The sequence below is a fragment of the Pipistrellus kuhlii genome, unplaced genomic scaffold (assembly GCF_014108245.1).
Source record: "Pipistrellus kuhlii isolate mPipKuh1 unplaced genomic scaffold, mPipKuh1.p scaffold_m20_p_30, whole genome shotgun sequence".
Classification (NCBI taxonomy): domain Eukaryota; kingdom Metazoa; phylum Chordata; class Mammalia; order Chiroptera; family Vespertilionidae; genus Pipistrellus; species Pipistrellus kuhlii.
In genome coordinates, this window is record NW_023425530.1 from 1,749,175 (window position 1) to 1,774,207 (window position 25,033).

At 48.2% G+C, this 25,033-nt stretch overlaps 2 protein-coding genes across 15 annotated transcripts in view; both read left to right on the top strand.

Moving 5' to 3' along the window:
* The window catches only part of UHRF1 (ubiquitin like with PHD and ring finger domains 1), a 45,582-nt gene extending 37,935 nt beyond the window's left edge, over positions 1-7,647 (top strand). For all 7 annotated transcript variants that reach the window (XM_045589108.1, XM_045589107.1, XM_045589106.1 and 4 more), the window contains 2 exons: positions 1,877-1,975; positions 6,199-7,647. In XM_045589108.1, the coding sequence (XP_045445064.1) occupies positions 1,877-1,975; positions 6,199-6,345 (246 nt within the window). In that variant the 3' untranslated portion in view covers positions 6,346-7,647. The remainder of the gene's footprint in view (positions 1-1,876; positions 1,976-6,198) is intronic.
* A 5,343-nt stretch (positions 7,648-12,990) lies between these two features.
* Positions 12,991-25,033, top strand: part of KDM4B (lysine demethylase 4B) — a 137,126-nt gene continuing 125,083 nt past the window's right edge. For all 8 annotated transcript variants that reach the window (XR_006743041.1, XM_045589112.1, XM_045589114.1 and 5 more), the window contains exon 1: positions 12,991-13,120. The gene's annotated coding sequence lies outside the window, so the exon portion shown is untranslated. The remainder of the gene's footprint in view (positions 13,121-25,033) is intronic.

Genomic DNA, 25,033 nt, shown 5'->3' on the forward strand with positions numbered 1-25,033 from the left:
TGATGATAGACATTCTCACAGGTGTGAAATGGTTAATTTGCATTTCTGGTAATGAGTGATATTGAGTATTTTTTTCCCACATGTCTATTGGCCTTCTGTAGTCCTCTTTTTTATTTATTTATTTACTTATTTATTTTAAATCCATCTTTATTGTTCATATTATTACACAGGTTCCTCGTTTCTTCCCCCCTCCACCAGGTTCCCACCCCACCCTCTGCCCCCTCATCCTCATCCATTGGTGCACAGTTTATGTTCAGTCTCTTCCTCCCTCCCTTTCCCCGATAGTAAATCCCTTTTCAGATAGCAAATCTGTTACTTAGCATTTTCTCATATCAATAATACCTCCACATGCCCAATGGTACACTTCACACAAAAGACATTTCCAAATAGGACAACCAGCCTCATCCAGGCCCCACCCAAGGCACTCACAGATCAACACCCCAGCACTATACTAACTCAACACATCCAGATCTAAGCCTTCATCACTTGATTCAGCAGACCCTCAAGTTCCCGCAAAAGTTTCCAGCCATGTCTGAGAGGCAGCCGTGGGGCAGGGGCAGGTGAGGAGCGAGCTGTTTTGGGCCAGGCTGCTCCGGGCCTGGCCTCTGTTGCTCTGGTTCGTTCCACAACCAGCTGCTCCTTGTCTGGTCACTGCCGCTCCCGACCCAGTTGCTCTGGACTTGGCTGTTGCTGCTACAGGCCTGGCCACACCCGACTCGGCTGCTCTGGGCCCAATTGCTCCGGGCCTGGCCGCTCCTGTAGTCCTCTTTAGAGAAATGTCTACTTAGGTTCTCTGTTCATTTTTAAACCAGATTATTTGTCTTTTGGTGTTAAATTGTCCCGAGTTCTTTATATATATGTTTTGGATATTAAACCCTTATCATGTTTCATTAGTGAATATCTTCTTACATTCAGTAGGTGATCTTTTTGTGGGTTTCCCCTCCCCTTTGTTATGCAAAAACCTTTTTAAAATGTATTTTTATTGACTTCAGAAAGGAAGGGGGAGAGAGATAGAAATATCAATGATGAGAGGGAATCACTTATCAGCTGCCTCCCGCACATCCCCCAGGCATATGCCCTGACCAGGAATTGAACCTGTGACCTCTTGGTTCCTGGGTTGATGTTCAACCACTGAGCCACACTGGCTGGGCCAAAACCTTTTTTAGTTTAATGTAGTCTCATCCTCAGGGCCCTCAGATTAATTCTATTTGCAGTTTCTTTTGCCGTGGAAGGGAACGTATACACTGATCCTGGAGTTCAGATGTGGTATTTTAGGGGCCATGATTTAGCCAGGCACACGTCCTTCAGGTCACCTTTTCTATAGAGTGTTCTCTGACCACCTGCCCTTTGGGTTGGCCCCTCCCAGGGCTCCCTGTTATCTTTCCTAGCACTGTTGTGACATTTCTGTCTTTCCCTGTTTTATCTTTGCCTCCTTCCCACCCCCAATAGGGCTCCAAGCTCCAGGAAGGCATAGGGTTCTTCTGTTTAATCCCCTGCTGGGCCCCGTGCCCGGGCAGCACGTCGAAGGCACTCAGCCTTATTTACAGAGTGAGCTAGATTCATGCCCTCAGATTAAGGCTGCTCTTCACCCCAACCCAGGGCGTCCTGCTCAGCACTATGGAGGCTGTGACCCTGGCAGGCTGTGCCCAACTCCAGGTCCTGGGCAGGGCCTGCACCTGTTGGGCCTCTGCTTTCTCATCCTAACGGGGATCACAACCACTCTTGTCTCCTGGGGTACGGGTAGGAGGAGAGTTAAATTAGGGAACCTGGGCCAGACTCCAATAGGGAGCCCCGTTTTCTAAGGGTTCCATCAGCATGGTGGTTCATTTCGGTGTAAGGTTCTGCTGGTCTCATGCATCCTCTTTTCTGGTTCCAGAAATTCCTGAATAAAGTAGAAGAAACATTCCAGTGTATTTGCTGCCAGGAACTGGTATACTCCCCAGTCAGCACCGGGTGCCAACACAACGTGTGCAAGGTGAGAGGCGTGGGCATGGGAGCTGGGCTGCCACACACCCAGCACATAGAATGGGCTTGTTGGCTTGGCTTCTGCACACTCTTGGCTCTCTTTGCAGGGCCTCAGTGTCTTGTTCTCCAAATAGCCTTGGTTATAGTTGTCTTCCGGCCTTCATCAAGGGATCCCATCGTCCTACTTCCCACTTTCCTCCCCTGGTGCTGTGGAATCAAGTGCCAAATCCTTGCCGCAGTCGCTGAGCCCACCTGGGCTGCCTGGCACTCCAGTGTTACCTCGCCTCATGTTTCGCTCCGCTGTGTGTTGGCTGGTTCTCTCCTCCCGGGGGAACACTCTCCCCAGCCTCTCGTGTACCTGGGGTCCAGGGTGGGAGAGCATAGTCGGCAGTCCTGGCCGGAGGTCTTGTCACAGTAAATGTCTGTAAGCAGGCGGTAGAGTTGCGCTGGTGTGCTCAGTGGTTGAGCGTCGACCTAAGTATCAAGAGGTCCCTGGTTCAATTCCTGGTCAGGGCGCATGGCTGGGTTTCAGGCTCAATCCCAGTAAGGGGTGTGCAGGAGATAGCTGATTCATGTTGAGGCATTGGTTTTTTCTCTCCCTCCCACTCTCTCTAAAATCAGTAAAAACATTTTTTTAAATAGAGCTAGCTATAGAGGCATGAGGTGCTTGTCTCCTAGAGAAGGCAGAAGGAAGGCTTCCTGGAGGAGGGGGCCTTAGCTTGTTACCTGAAGAGGGCCTCTGGGAAGCATTCCAGACAGGCAGGAAGGCGTGTGCAGAAGTTTGGACAGGCAGGCGTGCCTGAACAGCTGGAGCCTGGAGGGGAGTAGGGCTGGGAGGTGGGCCATAGGCTCTGCCTGGCGGTCAGTTTCAGGAAACAATATGATTGAAAGAGAGATGGGGAGCTGAGATCATATTAGACCAGGGCCTCCCCTCCCCCTTGCACTGTGGACATTGGGGCCAGAACATTCTCTTGGGGGAGGGGGTGTATTTTGGGCACTGGGGAAGAGAGGGGGGTTGAACAGCTTCCCTAACCCCATCCACTTGCTTCTCCAGTCATGACAACCACAGATATCCGCAGACATGGCCCAGTGTCTCCTGGGGGCAGAATTGTCCAGGTGGGAAGCACTAGCCTGTGTAACTAGTTTCTTCGCAGTGTTAGAAGTGACTGTCCCCTCCCCCTGGTCACCCTTGGTCTCTGAGCTTCTGGCTCTTTTGTTCTCTGATCTGGCCCCCTTCCCTGCCTTGAGGCTGTCTCAGTCCCTCAGCTGTCACCTCGGGGAGGGGCTCAGAGAACATGAAGCAGCGAGGTCATTTGGTGTCAGAGCCAGGCCTCCACTTTTCTGCTCTTGGCTCTGCCACCATGTTTCTGATGGTGTTCCTTCAACTCTGTGACTTGGAGAAGTGGCTTAGGATTGGGGGTGAGATAAGGGCTTTGGAGCCAGCAGCCAGGGTCTGCCCCTCCCCTCAGGCCTGCCCCTCCCATCCTTGAAAAGCCACCCAACTCTCCAAGCCTTGGTGGCCCCTCAGTGAAAAGAGATGTAGCAGTGCCTTTCTGGCCTGCTTCTAGCTGTAGGTGACACGTGCTAAAGTGCTTTAGGCAAGCAGGCAGAGTGGGCCACGTGATGCAGGGGGAGCACCGTAGAAATGGACTGATTGATGGGGTTTCAGGGACCAAGCGTCTCAAAGGTCAGTCATATGTGTCATTAAAGTGTCAAGGCTGCCCTGGCCATTGTGGCTCGGTTGAGTGTTGTCCCATGCACCAACCAAAAGGTCACCAGTTCGATTCCTGGTCAAGGCACATGCCTGGATTGTGGGCTGGATCCGTAGTGGGATCGTGGAGGAGGCAGCAGATTGATGTTTCTCACGTTAATGTTTTTCTTCCTCTCCTTTCCTCTCTCTCCAAAAACAACAAAGTGCCAAGGCTGTGAAGGAAGAGGGTACCGACATTTACATGTCTGCCCCAACTGTCAGTGCAAACCGCGGCTCGCGAGCCACATGTGGCTCTTGAGCCGAAGTTTGCTGACCACCGTCCCAGAACATCAGCATGTGAGGGTTATAGGAAAATCATCCTCCACCTTGATGTCCCAGCACCTATTTTTAATTTTATTTTATTAAATCATTGTATCATAGTAAAATACACATAACATAAAATTTATCATCCTAACCATTTTTTCTAAAATCCTCACCCGAGGATATTTTCCCATTGATTTTAGAGAGAGTGGAAGGAGAGAAAAAGACAGAGAAATATCGATGTGAAGAAACACATCGATTGGTTGCCTTTTGCATGCACCCCAATCAGGGCCGGGGCTGGGGAGGAGCCTGCAACCAAGGTACATGGAATCAAACCCGGGATCCTTCAGTCCACAGGCTAACGCTCTATCCACTAAGTCAAACCAGCTAGGGCATCCTAACCATTTTGTGTATAGTCCAGTAGTAGTAAGTACATTCATATTGTTGTGGAACTATCTCCACCACCCATTTCTAGAACTTTTCCATCTTTACAAACTGAAACTGTCCCTATGAAACACTAACTCTCCATCCTCCTACACCAGCACCTGGGTTCCCACCATCTACTTTCTTTGTTTTATTTTTGTAATTTTTGTTGAAAATATTACATATGTCCTCCTTTTCCCCCCATTCACCCCCTCCAGCCTGCCCTTGCCTCCCATCCCAAGTCTTTACCACTTTATTGTCTGTGGCCATGAGCCATGCATGTATGCATACAGGTCTTTGGTTGATTACCTCCCCTCCCACTCCCCCACCCTCCCCTGCCTTCCCTCTGAGTTTCCACGCTCTGTTCCATGGCTCAGGATCCACTCCATTCTCAGTTTATTTATTTTTTTAGATTCCACATATGAGTGCGATCATATGATACTTGTCTTTCTCTGACGGGCTTATTTCACTTAGCATGATACTCTCCAGGTCCCGCTATCTGTCTCAAAGGGAAAAAGATTCTTCTTTTTTACCGCTGCATAGTATGCCATGGTGTAAAGGTACCACTGTTTTTTTATCCACTCATCTACTGACCACCATCTATTTTCTCTCCCTGTGGATCTGACTCTTTTAGGAACCTCCTATGACTGAACCTCCTGCAATGTGTGTCCTTTTGTGTCTGGCTTCTCTCACTTGTCCTCAAGATTTATCCACACTGTAATGAGTGTCAGAATTCCTTTTTAAGGCCAAATACTAGTCCTTTGTCTGGATGGATCACACTCTCGGTATCGTTCATCTGTTGATGGACACTTGAGTTGTTTCCACCTTTTGGGTGCTATGAATCATGCAGTGATCCAGAACCTGGTTTTTGAACATCGTCCCAAATCTTAGTTGTTTTGAGCAGAAACAGTTACCTTTTGTCCCCAGAATCAAGGCTACAAACTTTTTATTGAAAAAGGAATTTAGAAATTGAAAGAATGCCAAACAAAAGCCTCAGCATACATTCGTGGTGGAATGTGCCATGGCGTCAGCAGGCTTTCTATCATGTTCACATTTACCCAGTTGCCTGATGTCATCCTTTAGGTGTGCACACCTATGCAGGTGTCTGCATACTTGTGTGCATTGTCTCTGCCCAGGTGGGTGGTGTCTTCCCTGTTTCTCTGATTGGGAAGTTGTCTCCACCTGTCTCCACCTGGCTTAGTTTGAGCCCAGAAGTTTGATTCAGTGCCAGAATTCCTTCCTTTCTTCTTTTATTTGCATTGATGCATATTTATCACCTATGTGTTTTGACCTTTGCTTGGTGCTGGGAAAGTCAATAAGATACAGCTCCATATCACAGGGAGCATCTGGCCTGTTAGAGACAAACGTTAGTAAATAACACAATGCCAGAGGGCAGAAAAGGTTCTGTTTTAAGGCAGATTGGGGAGATGATAGGACTGGCTGGGGTGGGGCTGCTTACGATGATGCTCAAGGGCTGCCAGGGAAGGGTCCTCTGAGCAGGTGACTGGAGCCAAGGCATGAGTGACGGGAGGGCCAGAGGACAGACCTGCTAGGTTGTATAATCTGTAAGGGCCAAGGCCTGGCGGCCAGGATAAATTTAAGAGTCTTTGAGGTGTCCTTGGGAGGTCAGGCTGGCAATGGGCAGTGAGTGGTAGAAAGTGAGACTGAGGACAGGAGGGGGCCTCTGGACCCCATGAGAAGTCAGTAATTGCTTTCAACTCTGTCGGGGGGACAGTGGGTGGACAGAGTGGCTCTGCTGACGTGGACGGAACAACTCACCTTCCTGCTCTCTCGTATAGGACTGCCTGGATAGATCCTTCAAAGCACAGGTGTTCACCTGTCCTGCCTGCCGCAAGGAACTGGGCCGAAACTACTCCATGAAAGTGAACCATTCGCTGCAGGAAATCCTCACTCAGCTCTTCCCCGGTTATGGCCGTGGACGGTGATCCACAAGCACTTCTCGCCGGGCGTTTTTAAAAAACGCACCAGAGGCGTCCTCGGCCCCTCTTGTTTTTAGTGGGCTTAACTTAAGTATGTAGTTTTTCCTCTGCTTCCTAAAAAGCCTTGTCTTCCTGGTTTTGTTTTTTAAATCTATAAATTTATAGGAATTTGTATTATGGCTCAAAGAAAGAAAGAAAGAAAGAAGGAAAGTTAGACTGTTCGGTGTTTTATCTTGTTTTTTAAAAAAGTATAAAGCCTGCAGTGTACGAGCAAAAACACATGTTTTTTCTGAAGATGAAATTAGAAATTACTTGGCCTGAAGGTCGCTATGTTGCCAACATCAAGTTCTCAGAGACCCTGCAGGAAGGCATTGACTGCCTAGAACAATCTTTTCCTGGTGTGTGGGCTTGGCCCCAAAGCTGAACGTGGGCACACCTCCTGACAGCATTTCTTCGCCAGAACTCAGCAGGGTGGTACTTGGTGGTGGCCCTGGGTGTGGCATGGCCCAGGAATCATCCCTCAGGACCTGTTGAAAGGGAAAAAGGAAAAGATCCCATTCAGCCCAGTTTAAACTCTGGCCTCAAAGCCATCTGCCACCAGCCGGCTCCCGTGGTTAAGACCCACAAGCAGAGACCTGTGTCCCTTGAGCAGAGTTGAGGCCACACAGAAGCTACCTCCGCTCGACTCTCCTGTATGTGGAGCTGGGTGCGCAGCCAAACGCTGTCCAATCTGGAACGCCGGAGAAGTAGATGCACTAAGCCATGTTCAAGTGCCTTTGGTTCTTTCTTTCTAAACACGGGGCTCTTTTTTTTAGCACTGAATTATTGAAAATGCCAACCAGATTCTCAGATAGCCCAACCAGTTCTTTACAAATCTGGGTGAGTGTTTGGGGATAGGTTGAGTTTTGTTCTTCCTTTACATTGAATTTTCAACTCACCAATTGAGAATTATAAGAGGGAATTTGTCTTTAAAATAAATACTTTTTCTAAATGAAATTTTTTGTAGTTACTGTATATGTACCAATAAATCTATAACTTAGGGTTTTATTTTTTTATTTTTTTGGAATTATTTGTTAATTTTTCTACAAACTTTACCAAAATTTGCAGCTCATACCTCAACAGAACAGGGATATTTTAAATCACATAACTACAGACAAACTGGAACAATATTGTTTGAAAATTTTCTCTTTATTAGGTGGTTAATGTATTAGGAAGAAATGACTAAATCCTGTGTAGGCATTTTCTAAAAAGTTCAATATTCTTTGTCCAGATTTTAGATTTTCAGAATAAATGTTTTTTACTGATGCATTTGGTTGTCTTCTGTTTGCAAATTGCTCACCGGGTGCTTCTGTTCCTATTATTTTATTTTCACAAAACCCCCAGGAGACAGACTAGGCAGAGTAGAATCGCCCTCACTTGGCAGATGAGAAAACCGAGACCCAGAAAATCAAAGTGATGGGCAGTGGTTCTAACTCCTGCCCAGGAGGGGTTTAGCTTTGACCTTTATGGGGTCAGCAAACTACAGCTTGGAATAGAAGTGGTTACTTATTCTCACAAATGTGCTTCTGTCTCCATTTACATTTGAAGAACCTAGGCTGCAGTGGTGTCTGGGAGTCTGCAGGCCTCAGGAAATTTGGGTATACCGGGTGTGTGGGGACTGATGACCTGAAATGCTAATTCCTACAGAATTCAGGACAAGGATGAGGGAAGGTACTAGTGCTGAATTCTGAAGAGGCTTTTATTTATATTGACCTATTACCCGGCGCCTCTTATTGACAGCGAGGTAATGACATGGGCAGATTTAATAAGAAAGTACTGCCTCTTTGGTCCTTAAAAATGTGTCATGAGTATCCTTGAAAACATACTAAGTGCAAGAAGGCAGTCACGGTGGCTGTATATGATTTCACATGAAATCTCCAATACAGGAATCCATAGAGACAGGTTAGAGAGGGCCTGATACGGAACGGAACACACTGTAGTGGGTTCATTGTCAAGACTGGAATTTTGGGGTGATTTCTCATTTTCAAAGTTAACAAATATAACAAAAAGTGTATTTGTGGAACCACTGCAGAAATAATCACAATATTGGATATATTGCTTTCCTGGTAGATTTATAAAAATTCAAAAAATGGCTTTATTGAAATATAGTTTATGCTGCCATAAAGTTCACCTATATAAAGTGTACAGTTCATTGGTTTTTTAGCATGTTTATGACCTTGTGTGACCATCACCAGTTTTTAGTTCCAGAAGGTTCCCATAACCCCAAAAGCAACTTCACACAGTCTTCCAGCCCCACAACCACAAATCCGCTCTCTGGATTTGTCTGTTTTGAACACTTCAGATGAATGGAATAATGAAATGCTTGTGTGGTCTCCTGTTTCCAAGGTTCATCTATATAGCGAGGGTCAGTGCTTCATTTCTTTTCGTGGCTAATATTCCACTGTGCAGGTGGGCCACATATTTTAATCCGGTTGACTTTTTAATGTAAAATTTCCTTTTCTTCCTTCACCCCAGATTACAAAATTCATACACAATCCCTTTAGAACAACTTGGAAACTGACTACATGAAGAAAAAGTCAGAGTACATAATCTGCCACCCAGTGGGTTACAGTTTTCAGGCTTTGTACATGTATGTATGTTAGTATTGTAATATTCAACCTCAGAACAACCCCTGATACAGTTTTGATGCGGCTGCTTTGTAGGTGAGGCATATGTATATTTATATATTTGTTTTATATGTAAATTTAAAGAACAAAATTGGAACAGTGCCATATATTCTGCCCATTTAAAAAAAAATTTTTTTTTGTGTGTGTGTAATATATTTTTATTGCTTTAAGAGAGAAAGGGAGCCGAAACCGGTTTGGCTCAGTGGATAGAGCATCGGCCTGTGGACTGAAAGGTCCCAGGTTTGATTCCAGTCAAAGGCATGTGCCTTGGATGTGGGCACGTCCCCAGTGCGGGGTGTGCAGGAGGCAGCTGGTTGATGTTTCTCTCTCATCGATGTTTCTAGCTCTCTATCCCTCTCTCTTCCTCTCTGTAAAAAAATCAATAAAATATATATAAAAAATAAAAATAAAACATGTATTTCTTAAAAAAAGAAAAAAAGAAAAAAAAGAAAGGGAGAGAAACCAAAGATGAATCATTTATCAGTTGCCTCCTGCACGCCCCCTACTGGGAATGGAGCCCAAAACCTGGGCATGTGCCCTTGACCGGAATTGCACTCTATAGGCAGCAGACGGTGCTCTATACACTGAGCCAAACCAGCTAGGGTCCCAGTTTTCTATTGATTTCAGTTCATTTATCAAGTATCCACTTTGTCTAACACCTTAGTAAACAAGCATGTGTGCCATGGTCTGGTATTTGCATATTTGTATCTGTGCTCATAAATGTGAAACATGCCACGTGTCTAGTGACATATGCTTCAAGGTTTGGAATGCTAGAATTCCTCCCCAAATCTTTGTTCTTTAAACATAGGAGGACGTATCTTTCCATCCACCTCCATTTTTTATGTGTCAGACACCTGGAAGCAGGAGTGGAACCTGTAAGGTTGGAGACATTTCTCAGCTCCACACCTTACCCCCATTGGGGAAGGTGAAGACCAGGTAGGTAAATATCAGGCTTCAAGCTCTTTAAAGGCCCGTGCCAGTGCACCTCCTGGCCTTCGTTAGGGGAAGGATCCCCAATCGAGATTTGCACCTGTCTGCAGAGATGTGAAAAAAAACACACACAAAAAACCAGGGCAATTAGGTGTTTTCCCCAAACTAATTTGTCCATTTAAATTCTGGGAGTATGTCCTTCCTACTGTGCATAATGACACTTAAAAAAAATGAGCCCTGCCAAAACCAGTTTGGCTCAGTGGATAGAGCGTCGGCCTGTGGACTGAAAGGTCCCAGGTTTGATTCCGGTCAAGGGCATGTACTTTGGTTGCGGGCACATCCCTGGTGGGGGGTGTGCAGGAGGCGGCTGGTCGATGTTTCTCGTCGATGTTTCTAACTTTCTATCCCTCTCCTTTCCTCTCTGTAAAAAATCAATAGAACGTTAAAAAAAAGAAAAATGAGCCCTGCTAAAACCAGTTTGGCTCAGTGGATAGAGCATCGGCCTGCGGACTGAAAGGTCCCAGGTTCGATTCCAGTCAAGGGCATGTACTTTAATTGCGGGCACATCACCAGTGGGGGTGTGCAGGAGGCAGCTGGTCGATGTTTCTCATCTATGTTTCTAGCTCTCTATCCCTTTCCCTTCCTCTCTGTAAAAAAATCAATAAAATATTCCAAAAAAACCAAAAGACAAATAAATAAAATGAGCCCTGTCTGGTGTGTCTCAGGCATCCTGTGCACCAAAAAGTTGTTGGTTCGATTCCTGATCAGGGCACATGCCCAGGTTGTGGGCTTGATCCGGGTAGGGGGCATGCTAAAGGGAGCCAGCCAATCGATGTTTCGCTCACATCGATGTTTCTCCTCTCTCAAAAATCAATAAAAAATATTTAAAAAATGATAGTGATTATACTTTTCTCTAATGTTTTATCATGAAAACTTTCAGACAGAAAAGTTGAAAGAATTGTAGTGAATCTTCAAATATACTCACTGTCTAGTTTCTGCAGTTGTTAATGTTAAATTTTCAACATAATAGATGGCATTAATAAAATGTCTCCCTAAGCAAAAGAAGAAAGTTGACAACCTATTTAGGTACCCCAGTTAAGAAATTGAAATTTCAGAGTCTGAAATCCAAACACCTGTAAATTCACTGTCTTATAAACTTGGAAGTAGGAAAAAAGGCTGGAATTTTGTGTAAAATTCCATTATTGCACTTGTGACACTGTTACCATTATCAAATTCCATTGTTGTCTTTCCCACTGGTTGGGGAGTTCCTTGGGGGCAGTTATTTTTTCCTATTTTTAAGTTAAATTTTAACGACATGAGGAATGTATATGAATATGATCCCAGAGGATTTAAAACACCCCAGACGGCAATGTGATGGTTGCCAGAGGGAGGGGATGGGGGAAGAAAGGGGACCTAATATGAGGTGTCAGGGGAAGATTTGACTTTGGGTGGTAGGCACATGGTCCTATATACACATTTTGTAAATTAGTAATCCACACATGTAATCTATATGTTCATGTTGAGTAATGTCACCCCAATAAAACTTAACCATCTTCCCCTCCCCCCCCCCCAAACACACACCTTTTTAACTCAAAAATGGACCTCTCTTTTCAAAGATTGAGTTCTTTCAGTTTGGGATAGCTTTTTTCTGCATGTTGACATAGGTATGTGCTGGTAGAAGTCGGACATTGGTTTCTGTGCATTTGTTTTCATATGTTGGACATAGAATCCTGGATCCCTCTGCAGCTGCTCTGCAACATCTGCAGGGGATTATTCCAAGAGAGTGCATGTAGATCTATCTTTTTTCATTGCTATACAGTTAATCCACAGTACACTCTGCCACAAGTTTCTGATCCCACAGGGATGGATATTTAGAACAAAACATGGTAAACAATTGCATAATCACTTTCTCTGGGTACATGATCTCCAGGAATATAGTGTAGGTGCTTATAAGAAAATGTCCGAAGGTCTGGTTTGTACAGCTCCCTGTGAAATAAGGTTGTGCTCACACCCCTTTCTGGTATGCAATAAATAATGATGTCAATAGCAAACCTTAATTGTTCACCATGCAAAACCACATCTTCAAACCTTTTCCATGCCTCTTCGCACTTAATTCTGGCAACATTCGAAGGAGAGGGCCAGACAGTGGTGTGTGTGTGCGCGCGTGTGTGTGACCATCATATCCACTTTATTGGAGGGAAATAGGCACAGAGAAGTGAGGCCCAGCAAAGAGGCCACCCTTGGTGAGGCATGAACCCCAGTTGAGCTTTGCACCTAGACTCCTCCCTTCTCCTAAGTTTTAGAGGGGTGGAAGGGGAGGCACTTAACTTTATCCGGAAGGCCTTGCCTCCTTTGCAAAGGTTGATTGTGATGGAAATGAACTTGATTATGTTTTGTGAGTGGGAGAGGGATGTTTGCTGCTTGACTTCTATTTCTACAGTTATCAGTTCCCCAATTTTGCAAAATGGAATGCGTTGGGGCTATACTTCCTAACCGTGGATTTTCTGAATTGGGAACTCTGCGCCTCAAATCCGGCTACGGCTACGGGTCTCGAACCCTATCTCCACGCCTCTCTGACCCGGTGCTGATGTTGTGCAGGGTCTCACGTACTCAGCTGCTGCCTGATAACTAAGGCGGGGCCAGAACCGTGATTGGCATCCGCTTCAGCCAGCCCGCGCCTCAGGCTGTCCCCGAAAGCCAATACCCGTTTGTTCCCCTCGATCCCCGAGGCGTCCTTGTCAATCCGAGGCCTAGACGCCGTCTAGTTGGTTGCGACCGCCTTTGCTGGCATATGCCGCCTCCAATGAAAATGAAGCCGGTCAGCGGGCACGTGGGTAGGCTCCGGCGTGTCCCCGCCTGCCGGCCAATAGGGAGGCGAACCCGAGGCCTGCGCCCGCCCAGTCGAGGCTCGCCGGAGGCGGCTGGTGCAGTGTTGATGGGCCCGGCGGAGGGGAGGGGCGGAGCTGTCAGCAGCAGCCAATGGGAGCGCGGGCGTGGGTTCGGGGGCCAATAGAATCCGGGGCGGGGCTGGCGCACGTCCTCATAAGCCCCGCCCGGAGCGCTCGCGGAGGGCTCGGCCGCCAGCGACCGAGCGGGGCCCGGCCCGAGCGGGACCTGGGGGTGCGACGCCGAGGGCGGGGGAGCGCGCGCCTCTGCTCCGGATCGGGCCGCGCGCGCCGCCTCAGGTGAGCCCGCGGGAGGCGGCCGCCGCATCCGGGCGCGGGCCTTGCCACCGCCGCACCCGCACCACGCCGGGGGCTGTGGGCGGGCGAGCGCCCGGGACTCGAGGCCCAGGCCTCGGGTGAGGCCTGCTCTGGCCGCGGTCGCCGCGCTTTGTCCCGGCCTGTGAGGAGGTTGGGGGCGTTAACCGCCCGGCCCGGAGCGCCCGCTGGGCCTCGGGCGGGGGCGGTGCGGCTGGACAATAGCGGGGCGGGGGACGGGAGGCTGGGGCGCCCTGCCTGGGCTAGGGGCTCGCGGGGGTTGGGCCCGGGCGTCCCCGCCGGCCCCGCACAAAAGATGACAGCGTGGGTGGCCCATCCAGGCCGGCGCTGTTCGGCTGGGCCCTTCTATTATTCACAACAATCCTGATAGTTAAAAAAATAGTAATTATAATAAAGAGAGCCCAGGCCCTGGGTGGAACCCCCTGCATTTCCGGCCCTTTGGGCTCTGGTGGGGTTAACGGGGAGCTTCCCAGGGACTCTGCCTGAAATGTCCATCACTGCATCCCACTCCTCTCCCAGAGTCAACCCGCAGTGCCATCGCGGCTTCCAAACTTGCCTTTCATCTCCGTTAGCCGCCCCTAAAATAAGCATGCAATCTGGATTTTTCATTTTAAAAAATGTATCCACTTGCCATGCACATCACAGATTACAGACGCATCCCACAGTCCCTCCTTCTCTCCGCTCGATCATATATCTCCAAGTCCCCCTTCTCTGTAGCAATAAATTGTGGAGTGGCTTCCGCAACCACCTCCTGGGGCTGTCCTCGCCACCCTTGAGGGAGCTGGGGATGGATTCATTCTGAATGACACCTGACCTGGGATGTGTAAGGGCCCAGGTCTGCACCCCACGGATGCTGTGGCACCAGGGGAATTGGGGTGCACATACACCTGGCAAAGTGAAAGGTTTTACAGGGCTTCCCCTGCTCCCATTCCCACCCCCCACCTCCCGGCCCGGGGGAGGCATGGACTATGCTTCAGTGTGTCCCATCTGTTCTCCTCCCCCATCCTTTTGTTTTAATAATTCAGGTGCACCTGGGAAACTCCCAGTTCTGTTCAGTGGAGTCCAAGATCCTGTTATATGTAAAAAATGTGTCCTTCCCATGTGTTTGTGTCATTGCATTTATTCAGCAAGCTCCTTTGGGTCCCACTGTCTTATGGTCTGAGATGCCTGTCCCACCCCTCTGCTTCAACCGCCAGTTATCTGGCTGCCCCCAGGTGGAGAAAACCCCCAACACCGGCTCATTAGATGACTCCTATGGGCTTCTCTTGCCCCCTTGGTGCAAGAACTAATGACTCCCCCTAATTCTCAAATATTAGCTTCCTTATGAGGCATGGGAGGGCTTGTCAACTCACTGGTCTTTTCTTGCCTCCCTTGCCTCCCTTGCAAAAGCAGTGGGTTGCCTCTCTCGTCTTTGCAGTTTGTTTTTTTGGAAACCGAAGGACAGAGTGTAAAAGCCGAGGAGTCAACTTGTGATTATCTAAGTCTAGGGTTTTTGAAACTCACTGGTCCTCTTTCTGTGCTTTTGATTGGATGCTTGGCAGATTTTGCTGCTCCTCATGCAGGGAGCCCTGTGATGGTCAAACCACCCTCCCCTGGTGGAGGGTGGGGGGCAAGAGAAGATTTTGGTGTGATCACACAAATGTTCCCGGGTGTTGCATGGAGTGTACAAGTGTTTACGGTGTTAGGTGCCTCGTATGCATGTGTGTAGTTGTTGAGACTTGAAATGTATATAGATCTTACTTAGTAACAGTCGACTTTCTTGCATTTTTTAATCCTTGCCTCTTTGAAGAGTGGACTGTTAAATAATGTTAGAGCTTAAATAATGTTCAGGACCCCACTCCGCCTTTGTACTACTTTTCTGTTTTTTAGAAAAGACCCTCCCTCTGTCCTACTGCCTTCCTGAGGAGCTCCCTGGGGCAGTCGGGGGCCCTCTGTGGTGTCTGTGTCTACCCTCCTCTGTCCCCCAATACATAATCCTGCATCTCTCCGTCTCCCCTGCTGGTTTCTCTGCTCCACCCCTTCCCCCTGGCTGACTCATCTGAGCCTCTGCCCTGGAGAGCCCATCTGTTCCTTGGTTCCATCTGACACCTGTGATGGGCATTGGAGATGTGTGAGTGCTGAGGCAGGTTTTGGGGAGCCCCTGCTTTTAAAGGGGCCTCAGATTTAGTGAGGGAAAGAGAAACGGGATGTTCCCACCTATGACAGTGCTGTGGAGCCCACTGCCCTCAGGGCTGGCTCACGGAGCAGGCAGGATGAGGTGATGGGTGCTGAGGAATGGAGAAGGGGACCAAGGCATGGGCAAATAAGCATTTCCAGTTGGCTTGCTTCCCAAGATCTATATTCAGAGCTTCCGTGTGGGGTTCAGAGCTATGTGACCTTAGACTAGTCACTTGCCCAAGAACAAAATGGGGTGGTCACTAAACCTTCCCAAGTGTGGTTAGGCTGTGGAGAGCAAATGAGCTGTGGGCAGATGGCAGGACTGTGAAGGCTCCATACACCTGCTGGGCCCCTATCACACCGCACTAGGGTCTGGCTCTGCCCTTCTGCGGCCACAGCTCTTAGCTGTCCTGCCCCTGGGTACCTCTGCTTCCAGCTGAGAATGCCAGACCGGAGAGGACAGGGCCTAAACCTGGACTCCATTCTGACGTGCTGTTCTTGGCAGTGTCCTTGTCTTCCTATTCTTCATTCCCCTAATGAGTCTGAGGACCTGCGTTCAAATCCCTTCTCTGGGGCAGGTCACTTCACGTCTCTGGGCCTCGCTGTCCTCATTTGTGAAATGGGTATAATGAGAACCCAGTTCCAGTAATTGCGAGGATGAAAGAGGATGAAAGACTCTGAAGTCCTTTGCTTGGCGCCAGGGAGCTGTGAACCCTAAGCTGATTTATTATCACTGCGGTGCTGTCTGATTCTGCCCAGGTCTCCCAATTTGCCCTGTCCATACTCTGGGAGGGCTTTCCTGGGCAATGACGGGTGTTGAGGGGCATCCCTGGCCCCAACCCACTTCATGTCAACAACACTCCCCCCACTACCAATGGTGGCATCTGCATTTCCCAGACATTGCCCAGTGTCCCATGGGGGGTACAGTCACCCACAGGTAAGACTCTCTCACTTAACAGTGGCCTGATATTTGCCCATATCCCCGATGTAGCTCTTATTCTAATTCCCTTTGCCCCCTTCCTCCCTTCCAGTCTTTAATAGGGAGGGACCTGTATTTACAAAGTGTGTCTAGCCCACAGTCCTAGGCCTGGCTGTCCAGGTTTTTCCCACTTGTCACTCTGACTTTCCCCCTACCCTTCCCAGCGTACTGCTTCCATCTCCCCATCCCCCAGGAGAGAAGCTCACAGGCTCTTCCATGCCACCTGAGTCCTTGCCACTGGTCCCTATCCTGTCCGTAGTGTGAGGGTTCTCCTAACTGTTCTTGGCTTCCGGGAACCCACAAATCTCCTACCCAGGTTTCCACACCCTCCTGGCCACCATACCCCTTCCTGTCAATTTGCTTAACAGTTATTCTGGACTTTAAGGTAACTCACTTCTTTAATCTTTGCCTCTTCCTGAACAGTTTTGTCTGTGGAATCATTGGACTGTTAATATACTAGTTTTAGATACTTTTACACAATAAAATTAATTTTAAAAAGTTTGTATTCAATTACTAAGGCCTTAGTGGATCAATGAATTTATTTTGTTGTCAGATGAATTGGTTTTTGAATTTACTCCTGGTTTGAATTGGCCTGTGCTGGGAGCATCTTGGTTAGATAAGGTGTCTTGACGCTCTTTTTTCACTCCTCACTCAAGGCGCTTAAAAACCTTTAAAAATGGCCTTCCTCTGCTTAGAACCCTCTAGTGACTTCTTGTTTTTGGAAAAAATTCCAACTCCCTTTCCTTGGCCTCCCTCTTTGTCCTCTGTGGTGTTCTCCTCTCCCACCTTCCTACTCCCCTCCCCTCCTGTGCCTGTACCCCTTCAGTCTAACCAGCTTCCCTGCCTACTCTGCCCTGCCTCAGGGCCTTTGCACTTCCTGTTCCCTCTGCCAGAATGCGGTCACCTCAATCTCTACTCAGCTAGCTTCTTATCTTTAGGTGTTGGCTCAGAGAGGCCATCACTGACCACACTGCCTATATTCACCCTCCCAACCACCCTTGCTCCCATCCTGCCTGTTCTTCTTTGTGCTTAGTATTACCAGAAATGCATATTAATCTGTTTATGTATTTGCTGTCTCTTATTCATGAGGGGGAGCTTTTCCTGTAAGGGTCAGGCGAGATGGTGTCTGTTCCAACTATTCCACTCTGTCTTTGTAGCACAAAAGTATGAGTGGGTGTATCTGTGTTCCAATAAAATTTTACTTATGGACACAGAAATGGGAATTTCATATACTTTTCACGTGTCATGAACTATTTTTCTTCTTTTAATCTCCCTCCCCCCAGCCATTAAAAAATTCAGAAACAGTTTTAGTTTGTAGGCTGTACAAAAGTAGGTGGCAAGCTGTGTTTGACCCGCAGAATAATGTCTGTCTTCATTGCTGCATGGCTCTCTAGCACCTAGGGCGGTTCTTCGCACACAGTAGATGCTCAGCAAACATTAGTGTGTTAATGGAGTGAGTTTCCATCTTTCTTATATCAAAGCACTTAGAGTCATAGTCTGTATTTTAAAAAATGGGTTTCAAGGGAATTTAAAAAGTACAGGGGATATAAGAAAATGTTATGACTCCATCCACCCAAAAAACCTCATAGTAAGGGAGAAGAAAAAGAGCCTGTGTAAATGGGGAAATATTTTGCTGTTTGTAAAAGCCTGACTTTTTCATTCTGCTTCACTCCATGCCTTTTGCATAGCATCCCATCAGAAGATTGGTAAGGCATACTCCTGGCTTTAAAGAGTTTGCTTTGGCTCAGCGGAAGCTGAGGGTTTAAGAGGAAGACACTGTTTCCTAACCATTTGGTTTTGTAAACATCCTACCTATCTGCTTCACCCGTACCAATGTTCTGTCAGGAGGAGTGAATGCAGTCCTGGGAACTGCTGCTTTTTTTGCTTGGGAACACTCGTGAAGAGCTGGCTTTTGTGGGTTGGACATTTGAGCTTTGTGAGGTGAGTGGATGGTGAGATGGCCGTGTTGGGTACGGGCGCTGCCCGTACTTCCTTGGCCTCACTCCTCTACCTCAGCTTTTGAGAACGAAGACTGGCTGACGAGTGATTTCTGAGCCAAGCAGATCTTTAGCACCTTGGATTTGGTGCTGTCCTGGGAACGTTCTGACTTGTCATAGAAGCACACCGTTAATTTACCGCCATGCCTTCTTCAGTTGATTGAAATAAAAAACTTGGAGAGGGTTACTCAGGACTTCTTGGCTTAACAAAGTTGCCTGTCCTTTTTGTTTGTTGGCTTGTTTCGATCTTCCTCTGCCTCTCCATCTATCCCTTCCCTTCCCTCTCCTCTTTTCTTGTCCCACCCCAGTGGTTCCAGTGGACACAAGGGAGTTAATGAAAAGTTTGCATTAAGCTGTCTTTGCTTCATGGTTGGGCTGTGCCTTTTGGGCTATGGATCTCTGGGGTAGAGGCCTTCAATGGACAAAGAATAACAATCAGAATGCCAGCCACCGAGGGCTGCAGTGCTCAAATGAGTCTCCAAGCACAGAACAGAACAATAACAAATGTAGCATTTGGCTCCATTGGCTGGTACCAGTGATGGCAGTTAGGGCTCTCAGACAAGCCTGTACAGCAAGCTGTGAAGGGTGGGCACTCAGCATTTGTCTCCAGCATCCTCTTCCCTTCTGTGTTGGCATTTGGACCCAATAGATGACAACTTCTGGGCAGATAGGGATGGAGGTGGGCCTGCCTTCATTGTTTCATGGCTGCTGCCTCGACTCAGGGGGGGGAAGAGGGGAAGTGGGGAGGAGAAATGATTCATGTAAAATGAGCTGGCAGTGGATCCAGAACTGTGCTTTGTGCACAAGAAGCGAGAGGATGGATGAGGAGGCCTCTTTGGAGCAAGAGCCAGCCTGAAGCCTCCAGCAGGCTCAGTGACAGCTTGACAACAGGGGCATGCTGGGGATCTCCAGACAGGTGGGGTGGAACCTGGCTGCATGCTCAGCCGGAACCTGGACCCCAGCATGCTCAGTACCCTGTCTCTACTTGGAGAGCTCTAGATCTGCTAGTTAGGTGCTCTGAGCGAGTGTGGGGGACAATTTGCTTTGGCTTCACAGGATGCGTGGGGCATCCCAGCTGGGCAGCTGGACTGGGAGATCCCATCATATTGTTATTGGTCTCTTCAAATCCCCTATTCTTTTTCTAAAAATCCCATCTGTCAGAAAGGGTTGACCTAAGCAGGGTGGGCTTCCTATCTTAGGTCAACAGTTGCATGGATCTTGATTATCTTGGTCATAACTCAAAAGAGATAATTGTTCCTTCTCTATCTGGCATGTGAGTAAAGCACCTGGAATTTAAACTCTTGTTTAAAAAAATATATTTTTATTGATTTCAGAGAGGAAGGGAGAGAGAGATAGAAACATCAGTTTTGATAGAGAATCATTGATCAGCTGCCTTCTGCACACCCCCTACTGGGGATCGAGCCTATAACTGGGGCATGTGCCCTTGACAGGAATGGAACCTGGGACTCTTCAGATCACTGAGCCAAACTGGTTAGGGCTAAACTCTTGATTTATTGTTTTACTAGAGGCCCGGTGCACAAAATTTGTGCGATGGAGGAGGGGTGGGGGGTTCCCCAGGCTGGCCTGTGCCCTCTCTCAGTGCAGGAGCCCCGCGATGGATTGCCCCAAAGATGTAGGCTCTGCCCACCAATCCAGGGTTTCTAGATGGATTGCCCCAAAGAGGTAGATCAGAGCCGTGTGACCTGCCTCCACGCCACACACGCAGCATCAAGCCCCTGCCCACCCATGCGCGCATGCAGCCCCTGCCCACCTGCACATGCCCGCTGTGCACACAATCTGGTGATCGCTCGTTGCAGCGTGAGGGTTCATGGTGTGAGGGCGTGACGACCACATAGGCTTTTATTAGTATAGATTTCAACTCCTTCCCCCTGAGAAAGAGTAGGGAGTCGGTAGAGAAAGCTGGTTTTGTGACACCTTTTTGGAAGAGAAAGCATCTCGATTCATGGCCTTCCTGGGCTACAGCAGGTGGGAGCCAGAGAATGGTCTTGGCTACTCTGGCCTCTTCCTGTCCTTTTTGCACCAAAGGCAAAGCAGAGCCCTGATCTGAGCTGAAGACTGATGAAGAACTGACTCCTCTGCATACCCAATGCTCTCACCAGGCCCCATGGAAGGAAGGAGGGGTGGCTGGATGGATGGACAGAGCTCATTTGCTACTCATAGAGCTACAGCAAGTGGGTGTGGTCAGGTTCACGCTGACCGCTGCAGGGACCTTGGGCAACGTGTCTTCGGTGATGTGTCCTGTGGCCTCTGCAAACTTCGAAGCCATGTCAGGCACCAACTTCAAGGCGAAGATATATAATTGAGAATGGAAGAAGGCTTTTTGCATGGTCTTGGGGATGAGTGGCTTGTTTTTGTGATTCTGTTTGGACTGTGGCTTTGCGGTGGACACATAGCCATGGAACATGTCCCCCAAGCCCTGGGTCTGGCTGAGGGTGTCTGCATTTATCAAATTGAGTGTGACAGTTGTTGAGCTTGTGTGTGTGTAACCAGGTGAACAGCATGTCCAGCCCACAGGGTCATGGGGCCATGGATGGAGCAGGATTGGGGAGAGCAGAGGGAATGGTGGGGACTCAGGAGGACATTTTGCAGAATTTCAAAGATAGATGGAAACCAAACCTGTGGAAGCACGGCTGGGGCAGTGCTTGTGGTTCAGGTGTGACTAGGGAGGCGACTGAAGAGTTGCCATTTGAGCTGAGTCTTTCATCTTGGGTAATGGTGAGCTGGTGGGCATAGAAAGAGAGGTATTTGGAGGGGACACTGGGGGTGTGGCCTGGGAGACCCATGTGGAAGAGCATAGAAGAGGCAGAGGGAGCTAGGGGAGGCCCATTTATTTCTTGGGTGTCTCTGCTCCCTCTTCCCCCAGTGTCAGGCATTGAGGGGTTAAGATGAGCAAGGGTTGACAGATCTGCCCACAAGGAGCTTAGAGTCTGGTTGATGAAACAGGACCAAAGTCATTCCAGTCACTGGGGAGAGGTACGTGATAGCGGCCCAATGATTGATTCTGGTGTGCTGACCAGACCCCGAATATTCTAGCCCCCTTAAAATGCTCTGCTCTGTCTTCTTTAAAAAATATATTTTTAGCCGGTTTGGCCAGTGGTAGAGCGTCGGTCTGTGGACTGAAAGGTCCCAGGTTCGATTCCAGTCAAGGGCATGTACATTGGTTGCGGGCACATCTCCGGCAGGGAGTGTGCAAGAGGCAGCTGGCCCATTGACGTTTCTAGCTCTCTATCTCCCTTCCTCTCTGTTAAAAATCAATAAAATATATTTAAAAAATATTTTTTTATTGAGATATTTACATACCATAAAATGCACCATTTTAAAGTGGACAATTCAGTGGTTTTTAGAACACTTACAGAGTTGTGCTACCATTACCATCATCTAATTCCAGAACATTTTCATCAGTCCAAAAGGAACCCCATCCCTATTAAACTATTACTCCCCACCTCCCTCAGCCTTGGCAAACACTAACCCACTTTCTTTCTCTGTGGATTTGCCTGTTCACATTTCACAAAAATGGAATCACTTACTATGTGGTCTTTGGGTCTGGCTCCTTTCACTGTTTTCAAGGTTCATTCATATTATAGCAGGTGTCAGTGCCTCACCCTTTTACCCATCTCAGAGTTCTAAAATTCTAGGACTGGAGTGTACATACTGCTCACCCAGTTGAACCCTTGTGCAGAGGCAGCACAGGAAGCCTTTGTGGGGTTACGCTTTGGGGGCTGAGGCCGGGAGGGGTCAGCAGAAGAAGGTCAGAATAAGGAAGGCCTTGCCTGTGGTGTGTGGGTTGGGGTTGGGCTTCCAGGAGGAAGGAAGCCTGGCATGTCAGGTGCGATGCCCAGTTCACCTGTGGGAAGCTGCCAGGCTGTCCTTTTCACACTTAGGCCATGAACTCCGGTATTCAGTCTTCTGCCTTCCTTTCCTCCAGCCCAAGCCAGGCAGAGTCGACCTGGGGTGGACTGTGCCTTGGCCACTGGCAGGCCCCCTGAAGGACTTCTTAGTGCAGCCACTGGGCCTCTGTGCAGCCCCTTCTCTTTCCTGGTCTGTCTGATCTTGGCCTGACAGGATTGTGAGTTATCTCTTAGAAGGCAGCAGCTGCCAAGTTCTAAGCTTCTCTGTGGCCCTCACAAGCCCCACTGAGTAGCTCTGTGGTGGACTTGGCTCTTGCCTTGGTATCCTTCTCTCCAAGGCTTGTGCCTTCACCATGCCTGGTGATTTGACCCACTTGCTTTGCTGGTGTCTTCCCTGTGGGGAAGAGGTGTGTGTGTGTGTGTGTGTGTGTGTGTGTGTGTGTGTGTAACTCGCAGTCCCCCTGGCAGAGGACACAGATAACCTGGCTGTCCTGAGTGCTAGGGAGTTGTTTATGGCACTAGGACGATGCCCTGGTGGATGCACACGAGCACTAAGTGTCAGATGTCAGAATTGGACCCCTACCTCATGCTGTATACAAACTCTAACTCCAGATGTCCAAAGCTCTAAAGTGAGAGCTGAACCGACAGAAGCATTGGGAGAAAATACAGGCACAAGTATAAACTGATGTCTGAGGCAGCGCTGTCCACTAATGACATAAGGCAGCCCCATGCATAATTTAAAATTTTCTAGTAGCCACATGAAAAGGTAAAAAGAAACAGGCGACACTAATTTGAATAGTGTATTTAAGTGAACCCAAATATCCAAAATATTACCGTCTCAACATATAATCAGTATAAAAACTGTATTTTACACTTAACATCTTGGCATTTTTAACACTTGACCTCCTGCTGTCTTTCCCATTCTGACAGCCTGTGTCTATTTCACACTTGGTATCCTGGTACATTTCACATTCAGTGCTGCTGCATGAGGCCTCACAGGCTGGTCTTTGGGAAGACTTCTGTCTTTGCATGAGCTGAGTGCTGTGATTGGTCAGGGAGGTTGTAAATGGGGGTGCCTGGTATTTAGTTGAGGCTGGCCCCTTCCCATCAGTGTTTCTGGATCTGTTAGCCTGTAACTGGGGAGACAGGACAGACTCAACACAAACCAATGACAGCCATGTGAGGAGTGAGGGGGTGAGACCCACTATGAAGGAGTGTGGCTGGGTGAGGACAGGGAGGCTCTGAGGCTTTCATGGAGGTGATGGGAATGAAACTTGGAGGAGAAGGAGGCTGTGGGTTTGCCTGGACAGCACAGCTGACCTTGAGGAGGTCAGAGACTGACCCCTGGAGAGCCTGTGATTGGAGGTGCTGTGAGGAAGTGGGAACAAGCTGAAAGTCCTTCTCTTGAGACTCTGGCGAAGACAGCCAGCTGCTCACACCAGGATGTTGGGCTTGATGGCCAGCCCTCAGAGGGTTGAGCAGCCATGGCTGTGGCCCAATCCTTCCCATGGACCCTTGCACACAGCCTCTCATCTTTGACAGGAGCTTGAAACCTTGTCCTAGCCGAAACCGGTTTGGCTCAGTGGATAGAGCGTTGGCCTGCGGACTGATAGGTCCCAGGTTCGATTCCGGTCAAGGGCATGTACATTGGTTGTGCGCACATCCCCAGTAGGGGGTGTGCAAGAGGCAGCTGATCGATGATTCTCTCTCATCGATGTTTCTAGCTCTCTATCCCTCTTCCTCTCTGTAAAAAATCAATAAAATATAATAAAAAAAAAGAACACACACACAAAAAAACCCCAAAAAACAACAACAACAAAAAAAACCACAGCAGTTCTCAAGCCATTGTTTGGTAAAGGAGTGGGAAAACAGATAACTCAAAAAAAGCTGTGTGCGTTTTTTTTTATTTTTTTTTATTTTTATTTTATTTTAAAAAGAAACCTTATCCTGGCAGCAAGGTCTGAGGGTTCTGAAGGCCGAGCTCATGGCAGTGCATTTGTGGCATGTATGCTGGACACGCTGGGGGCTGTGAACTTGGAGATATTTCCATGGAGGGAATTGGAAGAACTTGGAATGGTGCTTTGGCCATAGGAAAACCCAGGAGAAAGACTTGTGTATAAGCGTAGTTTGGCAATACATCCATAGCTGCAGATGCTTTTAAATGGCCTGAGGTCTTGAGGTCGAATGGCTGAGTGGGATTGGAAGCCAGAGGCTGGTGCTCATGCACTGGGTCTGCCTGGGTTCAGATGCTGCCTCTGCTCAGTTTTTATCCTTAATCCTAAAATGGGATGACAGGGGAGGTTTTTCTTCAAGCGTGGTTGAGATGAACTGAGTTACTACGTGAAAATCCCTTAGTAAAATAATTCCCATCCTAGGAGTGATTCTGCACCAGGGGACACTGTGCATTGTCTGGGGATATCTGTGGTTGTCACAATTGGGGGGAGGGGCGAGCATCAAGTGGGTGGGTGTCAGGATGCTGCTCAACCCCTCACAGTGCCCAGGTCCCCCCCCTCCAACCCCCCCCTGAGAGCGTTCTGATTTCAAGCACCCTTGGACAGAGATAGGCTTCATTCAGTAGATTATAGTAATGAGTTTTCTCTGGGCTTTTGTTCTTTCCTTGACTGTGAATCAAGGTGTTGCAATAAAAGCTTCTAAAATCATTTTTCATTCCAGAACAGCCCATAGGTTTTGGAGCTGCTATTCCATATTTGTACTGGGAAGGAGGTTAAGGAACACTTGAGGTTATTAGAAGCCACCTTGAATATAAGTTGGTTTTTCTTCTTCTGAAGCTTCTTTATTTTAATGGGGCAGTTAGAAGGGTTTTATGGACCAGGAAGCTGGGTGATATTCCTGAGGGAGGCTGGGCTGGAGGTAG